Raw genomic sequence first — 15,031 nt, 5'->3', positions numbered from 1 at the left:
TACCAGTAAGTTTGTCAGTGCTGTATTAAACGGACCCTGTCTTGCTAAATCAGTAATACATGTATATTTTGTTGTGTATACTTGACTTGTGAGAAACCACTCATTCTAATGAAAAGTGCTTAAAAATATTCAAAACGTGATAAGTTGGTGAATGGTTTAGCAAGTGGTTGGTGAGTCCCTGTGATTTGATATTTATTATATTTATAAAAAAACAACATTTATTTTAATCGATATGAAAGAAGTCTCCGACAAAGCTGATTAGGAACATATCGTATCTCAAACAAATATTACTGTGTCAGGCTCAGGGGATGATTCGTTGCCTGATTTTATGTTATACATGTATCCATATATATATATATATATATATATATATATATATATATATATATATATATATATATATATATATATATATATATATATATATATATATATGAATGAATGCATGTATATATAAATAATGCATTAAAATTTATTCAAAGCAGTCAGCAAACACTCTTAGCTGTCATTCAAAATATGTATACGTACCACATGTCTTCCATATAGCTGTTTAAAAGGTATCAACTGTTAATTCAAATAACGAAACATGAAAAGACATACAACCTATCTCCAGTGTGTAAATCCCCTTTTATATTAAAATGAATTGTACAGGTTGCTCTGACTTGAACAACATGCAACAAATAACAGTAGATGAACGATCACATATACATGCACGTGGTACAGCCTGGGTTTGAACCCAGGAACTCCAATTGTGTGAAGCAAGCGAGTTGTTGTACCATCCAGACACCTACTGGCTACTGAATAAGAAAACTTGAGGTTTCTTTTTTTATAAAACGATCCTATCTTGGAGACTGTTAAGAACACATGCAAAAGGACCGTATTCACACGCAACAACCTCTCTCATGCACCACACAATGTTATGACGAGGAAGCTGTGAAATATATCTTTTCAAAATGCAGATGAAACATTTAGCTGTTAAATTGAAACGGACAGCTACATAAGTCCTAATACTTAATTTTAATTTTTGTTAACTTTTCTTTTGATGTTTATAGAAAATGAATTGCCGATATTACTCATAAAGGAAAGAGATGCTAGAAAACGTGAGTGTGAGAGTTAACCCGTTGTCCCCCGAAGACTAATTTAATATCTAGCATGAAATAAAAAACGCATTTAGAGGTTTATTTGTGAATGCATCCAAACACCTATTTTTCCGAGATGTTCGTTTAGCCGGATGCTACGGTGTACAAAGGACGATGTTTATGATTGGATATTTTGCACTCGCATGTGCAGAAAGGCGAATATTGGATTTTTATCTGTTATTGCTTATTGGACCCACGATTTTAGTATCCTGGCCACCTTTTACTCTAAATCTCAAACTTACTCTAAATTTTTTTTGCAAATCTTCATCTATCTTTGCGCAAAATGTACCGGTCTGCTTCAGATCAAGGCCAAAATGTCTAATATCCGGACCAAAACTTCATTTCCGAGACCGGTAGTTTGCGGTCTTAAAAGCTCGGGTCTGAAAAAATACTGTCTTCTCTATTTTGTTAACACTAGCAATACGCGTACATTGTTTTGTATCAATGTAGAACTACATCTTTCTCCTATTCTGTAATACCACCTGATTTGGTGTATCGCAAATGATGCTGACGTTACAGAATTTACAAAACAGGTTACCACCTCATAACGCGTAAATGTGGCACGTCCGGTCCATGTTATAAAGGTTTAAGTATTATATACAGATGTGTTATCTATCATGCATATTCAGTCAGATATGTCGTAATTATACAATTCATGATAAGGCTACTTTTCTCGAGGCTGATCTGAGGCCTTGTATCCAACGAGCTTCTGGTATAGATTGAGATTTCTCCCTGTCAATGATGACGTCATCTAAGAACGGTCGCGTGAAGGGACTATTGCAATTACGCTATATTTAGATATAATATGCAGTGTGAGTTAATGGCTTGAATCAAAGCAACAAAAAAAAAAAAAAATAAAAAAAAAAATAAAAAATAAATAAATAAAAAAAATGCGAAACAAACAACAACATTCAAAGGTTGTCGTTTTTTTAATGAAATATTTGTTTCGGATATATAATAAACCCATCGTTAGCAGAGTAAAAATTGCAATCTGAATGCTTCTGACATGACTCGTGTGACAGTGGAAGGATCAGATCACACTCGACCATCGGGAATCGCAAGATCTGATGTCCATCCGCTATCAAACGAAACGCAACAGTCACCCATATTAGTTGTACTGATAACCAGTGATTCCTTCAGGAGAAATACCGGCACCCATTCATTTCGTTTAGCTTTTTTTTTCGGAGACAACAAAAGATGTTATGAATTAGTTTTTGTGAGGCTTTACGCAGAATGGCGTGATTGTGACTTCTGTCTGTTATTGAATCATGAAGAAAAAAAAAATAAATAATGGAAATTACTGCTAAAAGAAAAACAGATATAAATTTAAACAATGGAAATTACTGCAAAAAAAAAAAAAGAAAAAAAAAAGAAAAAGAAGAAAAACACATATAAATGGAAATTACTGCTAAAGGAAAATTATAAATTTGCGAAAAGTATGCAATATCTTTGGGAATCTTGAGCCCATTTTCATTGCTGTTTTAGGGCCTAAATTTGGCTTCATTTCGAATGCCATTATAACTGTTCATTGCCTGTTTTAGGGCCTAAATTTGGCTTCATTTCGAATGCCATTGTAACTGTTCATTGCCTGTTTTAGGGCCTAAATTTGGCTTCATTTCGAATGCCATTATAACTGTTCATTGCCTGTTTTAGGGCCTAAATTTGGCTTCATTTCGAATGCCATTGTAACTGTTCATTGCCTGTTTTAGGGCCTAAATTTGGCTTCATTTCGAATGCCATTATAACTGTTCATTTTTTCGAATTTGAGCCTAACAAGCTGTGTCGTTTACACTGACTATAATAAGTGAGGCAAGGACATGAAGAGTTCAAGTAACATAGGTTATTAAATTATTTAAATCGTCTTTTCCCTTTTCAATATAAATTTAATTATTTAAATCTTCTTTTTTCTTTTCTATGTAATTTGAATTATTTAAATATTCTTAGTACTTTCTATGTAATTTGAATTATTTGGATTATTTAAATGTTCTATAGACTTTTTTGTCATTTCTTTTTAAAAAAATAGTGTGCAAAAAATTCATAATTTCCCAATTTGACCTTTCTACGCGTAAAAGGTCCTAATTACTTGCCAGGACCCAAATTTAAAATTGATAAATGAAATCCATGAATAGTGTGTGCGTGTAATGTTGGATAAATGAAATCCCCGAATAGTGTATACGTGTAATGTTGGATAAATGAAATCCCTGAACAGTGTGTGCGTGTAATATTAGATAAATGAAATCCCTGAATAGTGTATGGGTGTAATGTTGGATAAACCGCTCCGGTGGCCTAGTGGTTAGAGCGTCCGCCTGGGATGCGGGAGGTCGTGGGTTCGATCCCCGGTCGAGTCATACCAAAGACTTACAAAAATGGTACTAACAGCTGCCTCGCATGGCGCTCAGCATTAAGAGGTTAGTGTTAGGACTGGTCGGCCCGGTGTCAGGATAATGTGACTGGGTGGGACATCATGCTACATGTCTGCAGCATGATGCCCCAGTGCTAGACATCACTATAAACTGCCACATTGCAGACATCGTAGCGATATGACTGAAAAATTGTTAAAGCTACGTAAAAAATTCAAATCACATCACATCACACGTAATGTTGGATAAATGAAATCCCTGAATAGTGTGCACGTGTAATGTTGGATAAACGAAATTTCTGAATAGTGTGCGCGTGTAATATTGAATAAAGGACTAGATGCTGGATGGATAGACAGAAGTATCGCGGCATTGATAATCAGACAGGCACATATAAATAACTGCAAACGTGTGTGTGTGTGTGTGTGTGTGTGTGTGTGTGTGTGTGTGTGTGTGTGTGTTTGTGTGTGTGACAAACAGACAGAGAGTAAATTATGTACAAGCCTTAACAATATAGATCTTTAACATGTATAAATGCCATTTTTAAGTCAATCTTACTATACCTAAAAATTTCAGCGAAACGTGATCGTCTGAAGCTAAACTCTGCCCAGGGATTTGAAATTTTGTGTTCAATACTTATTACATATATACAAGCAATTGTCATTATTTACTCTATTTAAGTTAATCGGAAGAAAAGGTTCGCTAGATATTTAATACTCAATAGCATTACAAACAAGACTTTTTCAAAGATTATTTATCATGCCGTGTAATAAACCGGTATTATTATTCGTTACAAGAGCTTCTTACGTACTTATAGGAATACAGCATTATACACCTGGACAGGTGAGTCACTACAGTCATTATTTGTTTTAAACTCTTAGAGTACTTATTTTTTCAATTTGTATTTACCTATGCTACGTTATAACCGTTACCATTGTTGAAATTACGCGAAATTAGTTTCCATAATATTTATGAATAAGAAGATGGAGTGGGACACATTCTAAATCATTATAAATTGCAACGATTGACGCATTTGACGCTACTAAAGCCAACGAAGTTGAGCTAAGAATTTGACTGAATACGTATTAAAACAGAACGTAGTCCATTCCATGATTACAATAATAAGTATATACGTAATACATTTTACGGCTCATAATTTATCATTCTCCATCGACCAGCCAGGAAGTGTTTTAATAGAGTTGAAACAATTCACTTGTTTTATTGCAAATGATCGACAACATCAAATGCTTGAATGTGTATATAAGTACATGTTGTATGTACCAGTAAAACGTCTGTGACACATACATACATACATACATACATACATACATACAGATAGATAGATACATAGATAGATACATACATAGATAGATAGATACATAGATAGATAGATACATAGATAGATACATGCATAGATAGATAGATACATAGATAGATACATACATAGATAGATACATACATAGATAGATAGATACATAGATAGATAGATACATAGATAGATACATAGATAGATAGATACATAGATAGATACATACATAGATAGATACATACATAGATAGATAGATACATAGATAGATAGATACATAGATAGATAGATACATAGATAGATACATACATAGATAGATAGATACATAGATATATAGATACATAGATAGATAGATACATAGATAGATAGATACATAGATAGATACATACATAGATAGATACATACATAGATAGATATTCTGACTAGGTAGATAAGGTAGATCGGACGAGGAGGGGACGAGCCAGTTCGCCCTCCTGCCCTGTAAATGAGCGCGAAATAGTCCGAAGGTTTTCAAGAAAAAGTTCTATTTGCAGTTAGATGGTTAATAATATGCCCTGGAAACGCCTAAAAATGTACGAGCTTCCTTCCGGGGGATTCTAGGAGTTACATCACATAGACTAATTTCCATTTTGTTTACCACCCGAAACCCAACCCCAGCCACCGATTTTCCTGAATCGGCTCATTTAGGTAACTAAACTGTGAATACATGTTCCGACCCAGAGCTAGATGAGAGGAATAGATGCATAAAATAAAAGGAATACGTTCCGAAGCATTTAGATGCAGCAAACTGCGCTATTGAACAGTGTAAAACATGTATCCAAATAGATCACTGAGCCAGATTCCGAAAACCAACATCATAGGCCAGGAGTGGCCGTGCATAAAGCCTTCCAAATATCAGCAACATAGAACCAGAACCGCCGTGCTTAACGCGTACCCAAATACCAACACTACAGACACATAGCGTTCGTGTATAATGCGCTTCCCAATACCAACGCTATAGACACTGAGCTTTCGTGTATAAGGCGCTTCTCAATACCAACAATTACGATCCATATCCGTCATGCGGAACTCATATCCGATTATCATCACGACTTAATTGCTGTCCATAACGCGTTTCCAAATACCAGCAGCATACACCTAGAGCTGCCATGCTTAACGCATTTCCAAACACGAACTGCGTAGACAAAGAGCTGCCGTGCTTGATGCATTTCCCAAAACGAACATCATCGATACAGAGCTGTCGCGTTTAACGCATATCCAAATACCAACACTTTAGACCCGAGCTACAGTGTATAACGCTTTTCCAAATACCACCATGAACGACCCACAGTTGTCTTGCATAATGCGTTTCCAAATACCAACAACATAGACCCAGAACTGCCGTACTTAACCCGTATCTAAATACCAACATCATGGAACCAGAGCTTCTGTAATTAACGCGTTACCAAATATCAACACTTTAGACCCAGAGTTGCTCTATATAATGCGCTTTCAAATACCAGCATGATAGATAAAGCTGCCACGTATAACGCGCATTAAATTGCCATTACTATAGACGCAAAATTACCGTGTATAACGCGAATCAAATTCCAGCATTACAGGACCAGAACTACTGCATATTACAAGTATCTAAACACGCACACCACAGACCCAAAGCCGCCGTGTATAATACATATTAAATACAATCACCATAGACCCATAACTGCCGTGTAGAACGCGTATCGAAATGGCCACACCATAGACCACAGATACCGTGTATAACGCATATCCAAATGCCCACACTATAGACTCAGAACGTATAATGTATAACGCGTATCCAAAAACCCACAGCATAGATCCAAAGTTGTTTGCATAACGCATATCCAAACACGAACACTACAATCGTGGGTATATCATATATAACGCGTGTCCAACTAGCAATAATATAGACCAGGTGTATAACCTTTATCCAGCAAACAACACAATAGACCAAGAGCTGTCGTGCGTAACGCGTCTCCAAACGCCAACAACATAGACCAATAGATGTCGTGTATAACGTGTATTGAAATATCAACACCACAGAGACAAGGCTACCGTGTGTACGTTATCCAGATACCTGAACCATAAACCCATTGTTACCATAGATAAGCTATTGAAATATCAGTACCATAGACCTATATTAGCTGTGAATAATGTGGCCAACAAGTCAGGCTGTATAATATTCGCATGACATCTTAAATAGCACAAATAACGTAGACATCGATCTGCCGGTGCATTATGAACGCTAAAAGTTGAATGAGCTTTATACACGATATTACAAGAGCGTTTACGGTTTGTCGATACTATGCATGATAGGTGTTTTACAAGAGCGTTTACGGTTTGTCGATACTATGCATGATAGGTGCTTTGCAAGAGCGTTTACGGTATGTAGAGACTATGCATGATAGGTGCTTACCAATCTCCTTTGTCTCCTTGTTTAATGATCAGCTCGTCCTCTTTCACTCGTAGGAAAGCACAGTGTTGTACAATATCAATAAGAACATCTGAAATTAAAAGTAATATCGCTTATTATCTTTAGTATTGAAACAGTTGTGCTATATTGCGAATCATAAAATTTTCAGGCCCTTGTATGTTTTATGAATTTAGCGAGACAACTAAATTCGAACAAAAAATTTTTTTTTTGTAGACAGCAACATGGCTGTTTAATATGCGTACCGCATGTGGGCAGATCACAACAAAACCAAAATAAATTATGTTGCTAAAAAGAGCGATGAAACGTTTGAGGACAATTTTTCTTTTCTTTGATCTCCAGTAGTGTCTGTTATGCACGTATTCATCAGAAGATTTCGTAACCCGTGGTACATGGTAAATTCTTACAGCAATTGGTCACTTGCTGAGAGTGCAGCATGCTCAGAAAATCAGTAACACGCAAACTAGTGTTTATTCCGAATCCGGCGGGGACGGTGCTTCTTGATGCGGAAGGAATAATGCGCTCCAATAAGTGAAGGATGGATAAAAGTTGACAAATGCTAAATATTTGCCAAATTACATATGTAGCAAATCTTTTAGTGAAATTTTTAATATAAACTGGCAAGCCAATATCATAGGCAAGTAACTAATAAAATGTCTCCCGATTAATTTGTCAAAATTGTAGCAGGGTCACGCGAAGCAAAGAATAATGGTCACGGTACACCGTTAGAAAAAAGTACAGCATTCCGTACTCTCCGCAGTTGCCAGCAAATACAAGGGTCTGGTAAAAGGTCTATACAAACGGTTGTAACAATAATTACCAAAATCCGGTAAGATCGTTGATTGGTTGGGTGGTTATTCGGCGGTGTCATTCGCATAAATGAATAAATGTCATAATTTTATTTATATTGTGGACAGAATACATAAAATATTGTCGCTTCTGCACGAACAATACCGCTGATCGTCAGATAGTCCGAGTTTTCTCTGACCCTTGCCACCCCATTTTTGATATTTAGACATTTATGTTGGGGTGTAGGGAGGGTCAGAGTACACTGCCTATCGAAAAGTTGAAATTCTCCGACACCATTTGATGTCGGCACATGGTAGCCGCTTTAACCAGCCCAGCAAACTTGAGCGACCTTTCATGGAGATATACCTGCATGAAATTGATAGGAATATGATTTATTTTCTCAAAAATTGTGAGCATATCATTCGTTATGTCTTTAATCAGCTGCCAGACGAGACGAAAGTACATCGTTGCTGAAAACTGACCTGAATCTTGCCATTTGCATTCCTAGTCACATGACTATACAAATCTCGAAACCTACATGTCAATGACATCAGAGGTCATATAGTCACGTAATAGCAACATTAAACCAGTTCTATTGTTGCTGTAGGAAAATAAATCAAACATAAAAATGAAAGTCACATAATCTTTATTAAAAATGAAAGTACACAAACTTCTCATAATATTTAGTCCGAAAAGAACGACCGGAAATCTATAAATGTTGCAGCAACTTGAAGAAAACCTGATTCACTAAGCAGAATACATGTCAATGCGGTAGTCACGTGATACCAACAAAAACACCACTTACACGTGCTCGATACTTGGTTTTCTCTACCCTGCTGCGATACCGACTGGTTTCTGGTCGTTATTCTCGAATAAATATGTTGAAAATTAAGCGTGCATTGTATTTATTTACAAACATTAAGTGACTTTTGTATAATATTTTCTAATTCTATGTACAACAACTTGGGAAACTTGGGACATCTGTGTAATGTCGATATCACGTGACTATATAACCGCTGATGTCATTGACATGTAGGTCGCGAGATTTGTATAGTCATGTGTAGGAATGCAAATGGACAGATCCAGGTCAAATTTCATCAAAGATGTACTTTCTTCTCGACCGTCTGCAGATTAAAGACATGACGAATGCTCACAATTTTTGAGAAAATTAATCATTATCCTATCGATTTCATGCAGGTATATCTCGATGAAAGGTCGTTCAAATGTGCTAGTCCGGCTAGAAAGCGGCAACCTTATGCCGACACCAAATGGTGTCGGCAAATTCCAACTTTTCGATAGGCAGTGAACTCTGACACACCCTACACACCAACATAAATGTCCAAATATCGAAAATGGGGTGTCAAGGGTCAGAGGAAACTCGCAGTAATCGTCAGACTGCGACACTACTTCAGTGAATACGGAAAATGGACACGAATAACATCACTTGAGTAGCAAGAAATTCTGCCCCCGCCTAATTAAAAAAAAAGAAAGTTTATTTGCTGGTTGCACCATTCCATGGTCTGTTTTTATATCAGTACATTCTACCGCATTTGCGCACGGGAATGCTGATGGATTTTCGTACAGAAGAAAAAGCGAGTGACACCTGTTGGATAAATCTTTTATACAGAACTTTACCATATTCTAGGTGGACGTACAGTTCTCTGAGTCACGCAATAGTCTGTTTGAACGAGATTATCAGAGGAATTTTATATTTTATGTCCAAATGGGAAATCATAGACGATTGATGCCCTAAAAGATTTGACTATCAATATACATTGTTAGGAGGGTTTTGAATTTCGTCCTTTAATGTAGGCAAAAAGTCATCGGACGTAAAATACCTCAGAAGAGCTGCCAATTCGATTTTATTGCAAAGTTGAAAGCAGTTTTAGAAAATGTGCTGCGAGAGGTCGTGGGTTCGATCCCCGGCCGAGTCATACCAAAGACTTACAAAAATGGTATTAATAGCTGCCTCGCTTGGCGCTCAGCATTAAGAGGTTAATGTTAGGACTGGTCGGCCTGGTGTCAGGATAATGTGACTGGGTGGGACATGCTACATGTCTGGGTCATGATGCCCCAGTGCTAGACAACACTATAAACTGCCACACTGCAGACATCGTAGCAATATGACTGAAAAATTGTTATAGCTACGTTAAAAATCTAAGACACACACACACACACACACGATGTGCATGAATCAAGTTTCACCTTACATAAACCAAACTTTTATCTACAACATATATAAAGTTTACTTTATCACCGAATGCCATTTTAGAACGAGGATTATTTTAAATATCATAATGCTTTGACCTTTTGAGCTCTTAAAAGAATAAAGAAAGATAATTAGGCGCAATTACTAAGTGTCGATTCCCGTATTACAATGGTGGAGTTATCTATCGTGCAATCATGCATACGGACCGGTTGCTTGCCGGTCACTTCAGGTTGTTTTACTTTTCAGGCAATGTACATTGTAAATAAACAATCCGCGGCCCGCACGGTGGGTAGAGAATAAAGGAAAATGGGTGTGGAGAAATTTTGTTTTCTTGTTTTTTTTTGTGTGTGTGGAAAGCTTTGTCTAATGGAATAAAAGAAAGTTCTTTACTCCGTTAAGGACTATAACATGCATGATGTTTACGTATATACACGCCTATCGTGTGCTGAAAAATGGCGTTAAACCCTACAGCAACAGCAACGTATATACACTTAAAAATTTAAAATTGGGGTACACTGCATGTGTAAAGTAATTAAATGAAGTGTAAGATACAGTCGTATCATATCAAATACATTCGTATCATTTTTTTGTTCGTTTTTAATATAACGGTGCTGACATTCTCGATTGCTTTGGATAAAATGTAGTCCTGTTTTCTCGTTTTACCATTACCGTACATGGATAAAATATAGTTATGTTTTCTTCTCGTTTTACCATTACTGTACATAGATAAAAAAGTAATGTTTTCTCGTTTTGCCATTACCGTACACGGATAAAATATAGTCCTGTTTTTTCGTTTTACCATTACCGTACATGGATAAAATATAGTCATGTTTTCTCGTTTTACCATTAACGTACATGGATAAAATATAGTCATGTTTTCTCGTTTTACCATTACCGTACACGGATAAATTAATGTTTTCTCGTTTTACCATTACCGTATGATTTCTCATACTTCATCTAAATTCACCCCCCCCCCCTTACAAAGCAGAACAATGATAAAATAGATTTAAATAAAACGGTATCCTTGTTGGTCCTGATATTACTATACAAACGTCTTACACATCGTCGTTATACAAAGTATGTGAAGCTGATACAATTTTATTGACTCTTGTAGGAGAATAAACTTAATAAACTATAATAAAAAATAAACTTATTAAACTATAATAAAAAATAAACTTAATAAACTATAATAAAAATAAACTTAATAAACTATAATAAAAAATAAACTTAATAAGCTATAATAAAAAATAAACTTAATAAACTATAATAAAAATAAACTTAATAAACTATAATAAAAAATAAAAAGAGCAAAACAGGCTTCACTTAGATTAAAAGCATATGAAATGAAATAAAACTAAACAAAATGATCGATGGTCTAAGTCACAAACGTTAACTCTCAGGATAATAAGTGTTACTCTACACTTGAAAATTTGGCACAAAGTACCAAAAAAGAGACCAGAAAAATCAAGTACAATTGCTTCAGAAAGTAGACAAATACCTTCGATAATATTTCAGTCGCCTGTCGTACGTTATTCAGTTATTCATGAACACAAGGAATGTATATAATGTACAACAAAATCATAAAACATCAACATACCAATTAGTGTAGTTTCTTCATGAAATACAGAGTGCATAGAGCTATTTCAGGCGAGTTCATAACACAACTGACCGTGTTTCATCGCCAGTAGTAGTCTCATTGATTGACCATTTTCATCCTTCGCTCAACACAGTTGTAAAACCAGAAAAGATCTTTATATTCCCGTTTAAATTCGGTGCCAGAGGAGTTTATACCAACACTAGTTGCACTTGTTATGTATATGCATCAGTCACACGTATTAAAGAAACGCATTTTATAAATGGCAGGAAAAAGAACCAGCCAAACCATGCTTTTTCTAAAACATAATTTCGATCTCTATCGCTTACTGAATACGTTGTGACACGTCAGTCTTTCCCGTATCTAAACAATCTTATCGTTAATATACAGTTAAACGAGTTTAATGAACGAATAGATTCCGTGATATCCTTTTTATTTGAAGAGAAATATAATTTTATACTGATATTGATGGCTGTAAATAAAGAGCCATTATGAGGGACGACGTGAATTCCCCTTTTATAACGCATAATTTAGAACCGAAGGTAAATGTATTGTAAACTGAGATCGTATGTCAATTGTAGGTCAAGCACAATGAATTTTATAATGACTAGTTCTGTGTATTTGTCAAGCGCCATGCATACCGAAAATCCTCACAAACCAGAAGTCCAAAGCAAAAAAAAAAAAAAGTATTTCTATACTAATAGTCATACGCTATTATATTTGACTTATAAGGAAAACTGTCTCACTTGCCCCAGGGGATGGCTACAAAATTCTGAAACCGTTGTTCATATTTGCAGACAACTGAAATCCCCTCCTAAGGTTTAAGGCCTTTGCCTTGAACGGTTTAGGAAGAGTTGGTGGCATTATGCTTACACCCAAATAAGGCTCTTTACTACATAATATCCGCCTTTTCTTTAGAAAGCATATAAATGACGAAGCAGACACTGTCGTAGGAGAGAGAGAGAGAGAGAGAGAGAGAGAGAGAGAGAGAGAGTTGTTGTTGTTGTTGTGGGGTTTAACACCATTTTTCAGCACACGGTAGGCTATACACGGCGGCCAGTATTAATGGTGGGGGAAGAGCCCGGAGAAAACCCCGGAAAGAACCACCGACCCACGAGAAGCTACTGGCAGGCTTTCTCACATAACCACATTGGCTGAATCCGAGACTAGAACGGGTGCAGACAGAGGTGAGATGGCAGTGATCCGTAACGGAGAGCGCTTTAGACCACTCGGCCACTCGGGGCCCCGAAGAGAGAGAGAGAGAGAGAGAGAGAGAGAGAGAGAGAGAGAGAGAGAGAGAGAGAGAGAGAGAGAGAGAAGGGCCTTGCATAAAATTAAAAAATTATCAAATGAATAAATGTAACGTTGCTAAAATAATAGCAAACACATTAATAACAGTAAAAAAGTTTATCTCCACTTTGAAAAGCACGGTATATAAAAGAGAAAAACCAAATAAAGTGCACCCCACCCAAAATTATTTTTTTATAGTGGGATCCACTGGAGACCTAAGTCGGTTCTACGGTTCTACGGTCCCATTCCCTTTACTGTTTTATAATGTCAACATAACTTAGAGAGAAATATTACAACTTCAAAGAAACACACTGACATATTTAAAATAAAAACAAGCAGAGTAACTCTCAAAAACATTAAAATATTTTGCGATAAATTATGAGAGCGAGCGTAAAAGAACATAGATTCTATGGCGTAAGGACGCACTTGATCAATAGAGGAGTAGTTGGTTCGTTGTTGAGGAAGGCATACTAGTTATATCTCGATTTACATATATCTAAAAATGTAGCATTCAATAATTGATTTAGTAGCAAGTAATTTTAATAACTGTTATGAGCCTATTTATTTAAATCACTCGAGGCGTTTATTTACTTTTCAGGAGTATATCGAAATTTCTGTCATAATTGGCTTTTTATTTACGACCTTGTGTGTATAAATGTAACATACTCCAATGTAGACATGTTGTCAGAATAATTAAACTTGTAGAGATACATAACATCTTTTTATTTAAACTGAATGTAAATCAGCAGCGATAAAAAGTATGCAAACGACAAAATATACAATAGCAGCAGGGGGTTATATCTGCTGGACGCTCTCGAGCGTTGACTGGCTTCTATCGTATGGGGAATCCCAAGAGCCTTGAGTGATTTCTTGTGTATTGACAAAATACTTTGTTAAACAAACAAAAACTTGAAGCAATATGTATATTTTTGTTTTAGATACACCTTACCTTTTGCCCTCTTATTTTATAAGTTATTTCATTATTTGATTAAAGAGAAAAGAATTTTATTTTTTTGCGGGTATATACGTCTGGCACTTAAATTGTTTTTTGCCATCGATGTAACTGGAGGTCGGCGTGTGTTACTTTTGCAAAGTAATTTACTCCATAGATATCTTACAGGTAAAGCAGATTCAATAATAAATACCATCCGGAATCAGAGTCGTTTTTTTTTTTCTTCCGGAAAATAAGCGTCAAGAAAGGAACAATAAGATTTATTCTCCGATTTTCTGAGCTTTGTTTCCACTTATCTGCATTTGTCAGACATGGAGAATATACGATATGAATTTAGTTGAGTTGTGAGTGCATCCAACATAAGATGAATCGCTAGAAAGTTTGTAAATATGCAGTAGAATTCAACAAATTCGCAAAAATTGACGTCTCTAGCTTAGTGTAGAAGGATTCTTTTGAGATCAAGTATATATGCAAAGGTCTGGTAACACGTGCGGGTTCTGTTCTGTCACAAGGTAAATATGTATGTCAATTCATTATGGAATAATCCCAATAAAGGGTGGACATTTCTTCTGCAAATTGTCAAATATATGCTGCTTGGTCTTGTACCTAGATGACAACTTCTATGAAACTTTTTAGCATACTGTATACGTACAAAGGTCCGCTGTTGACGACGACATTTACTATCCCTTGTTTATCAAATTCATGTATACAGACCTCCATCGGCAGGCACAGTCAGACGGATCTGTGAGATGGTTGCCAAGTTTTGGACCACAGTTCGTCCCTTTTATGTGCGATAAGGCTTGCGCCCTTACGTCGTTTAGTAGATCCACGCGCTTTTGGTTTCTTTCATCTTTTGGAGTAATGGGAAGAGTCTCGCAAACATAGACAACATAACCCTATCCCATATACGCAAATTTTCAGCTACGTTTGCGTAAAATATAGTATT

The 15,031-nt window shown here is 36.1% G+C and overlaps 1 protein-coding gene across 5 annotated transcripts in view; it reads right to left on the bottom strand.

The window, feature by feature from the left end:
* Window positions 1-15,031, bottom strand: part of LOC149776085 (uncharacterized) — a 53,295-nt gene that overhangs the window by 17,202 nt on the left and 21,062 nt on the right. For 2 of the 5 annotated variants that reach the window (XM_089942366.1, XM_089942371.1), the window contains 2 exons: window positions 7,237-7,324; window positions 529-546 (listed from right to left, as the gene is read on the bottom strand). In XM_089942366.1, coding sequence (XP_089798492.1) covers window positions 529-546; window positions 7,237-7,324 — 106 coding nt within the window. Of the gene's footprint in view, window positions 1-528; window positions 547-7,236; window positions 7,325-11,846; window positions 11,991-15,031 lie in introns of those variants that run through there. The other 3 variants (XM_089942369.1, XM_089942370.1, XM_089942367.1) reach the window with 3 other exon arrangements.

The sequence above is a fragment of the Sinohyriopsis cumingii genome, chromosome 18 (genome assembly GCF_028554795.1).
Source record: "Sinohyriopsis cumingii isolate HCF-2022 chromosome 18, ASM2855479v2, whole genome shotgun sequence".
Lineage (NCBI taxonomy): Eukaryota > Metazoa > Mollusca > Bivalvia > Unionida > Unionidae > Sinohyriopsis > Sinohyriopsis cumingii.
This window is presented reverse-complemented; position numbering and strand designations above follow the sequence as displayed.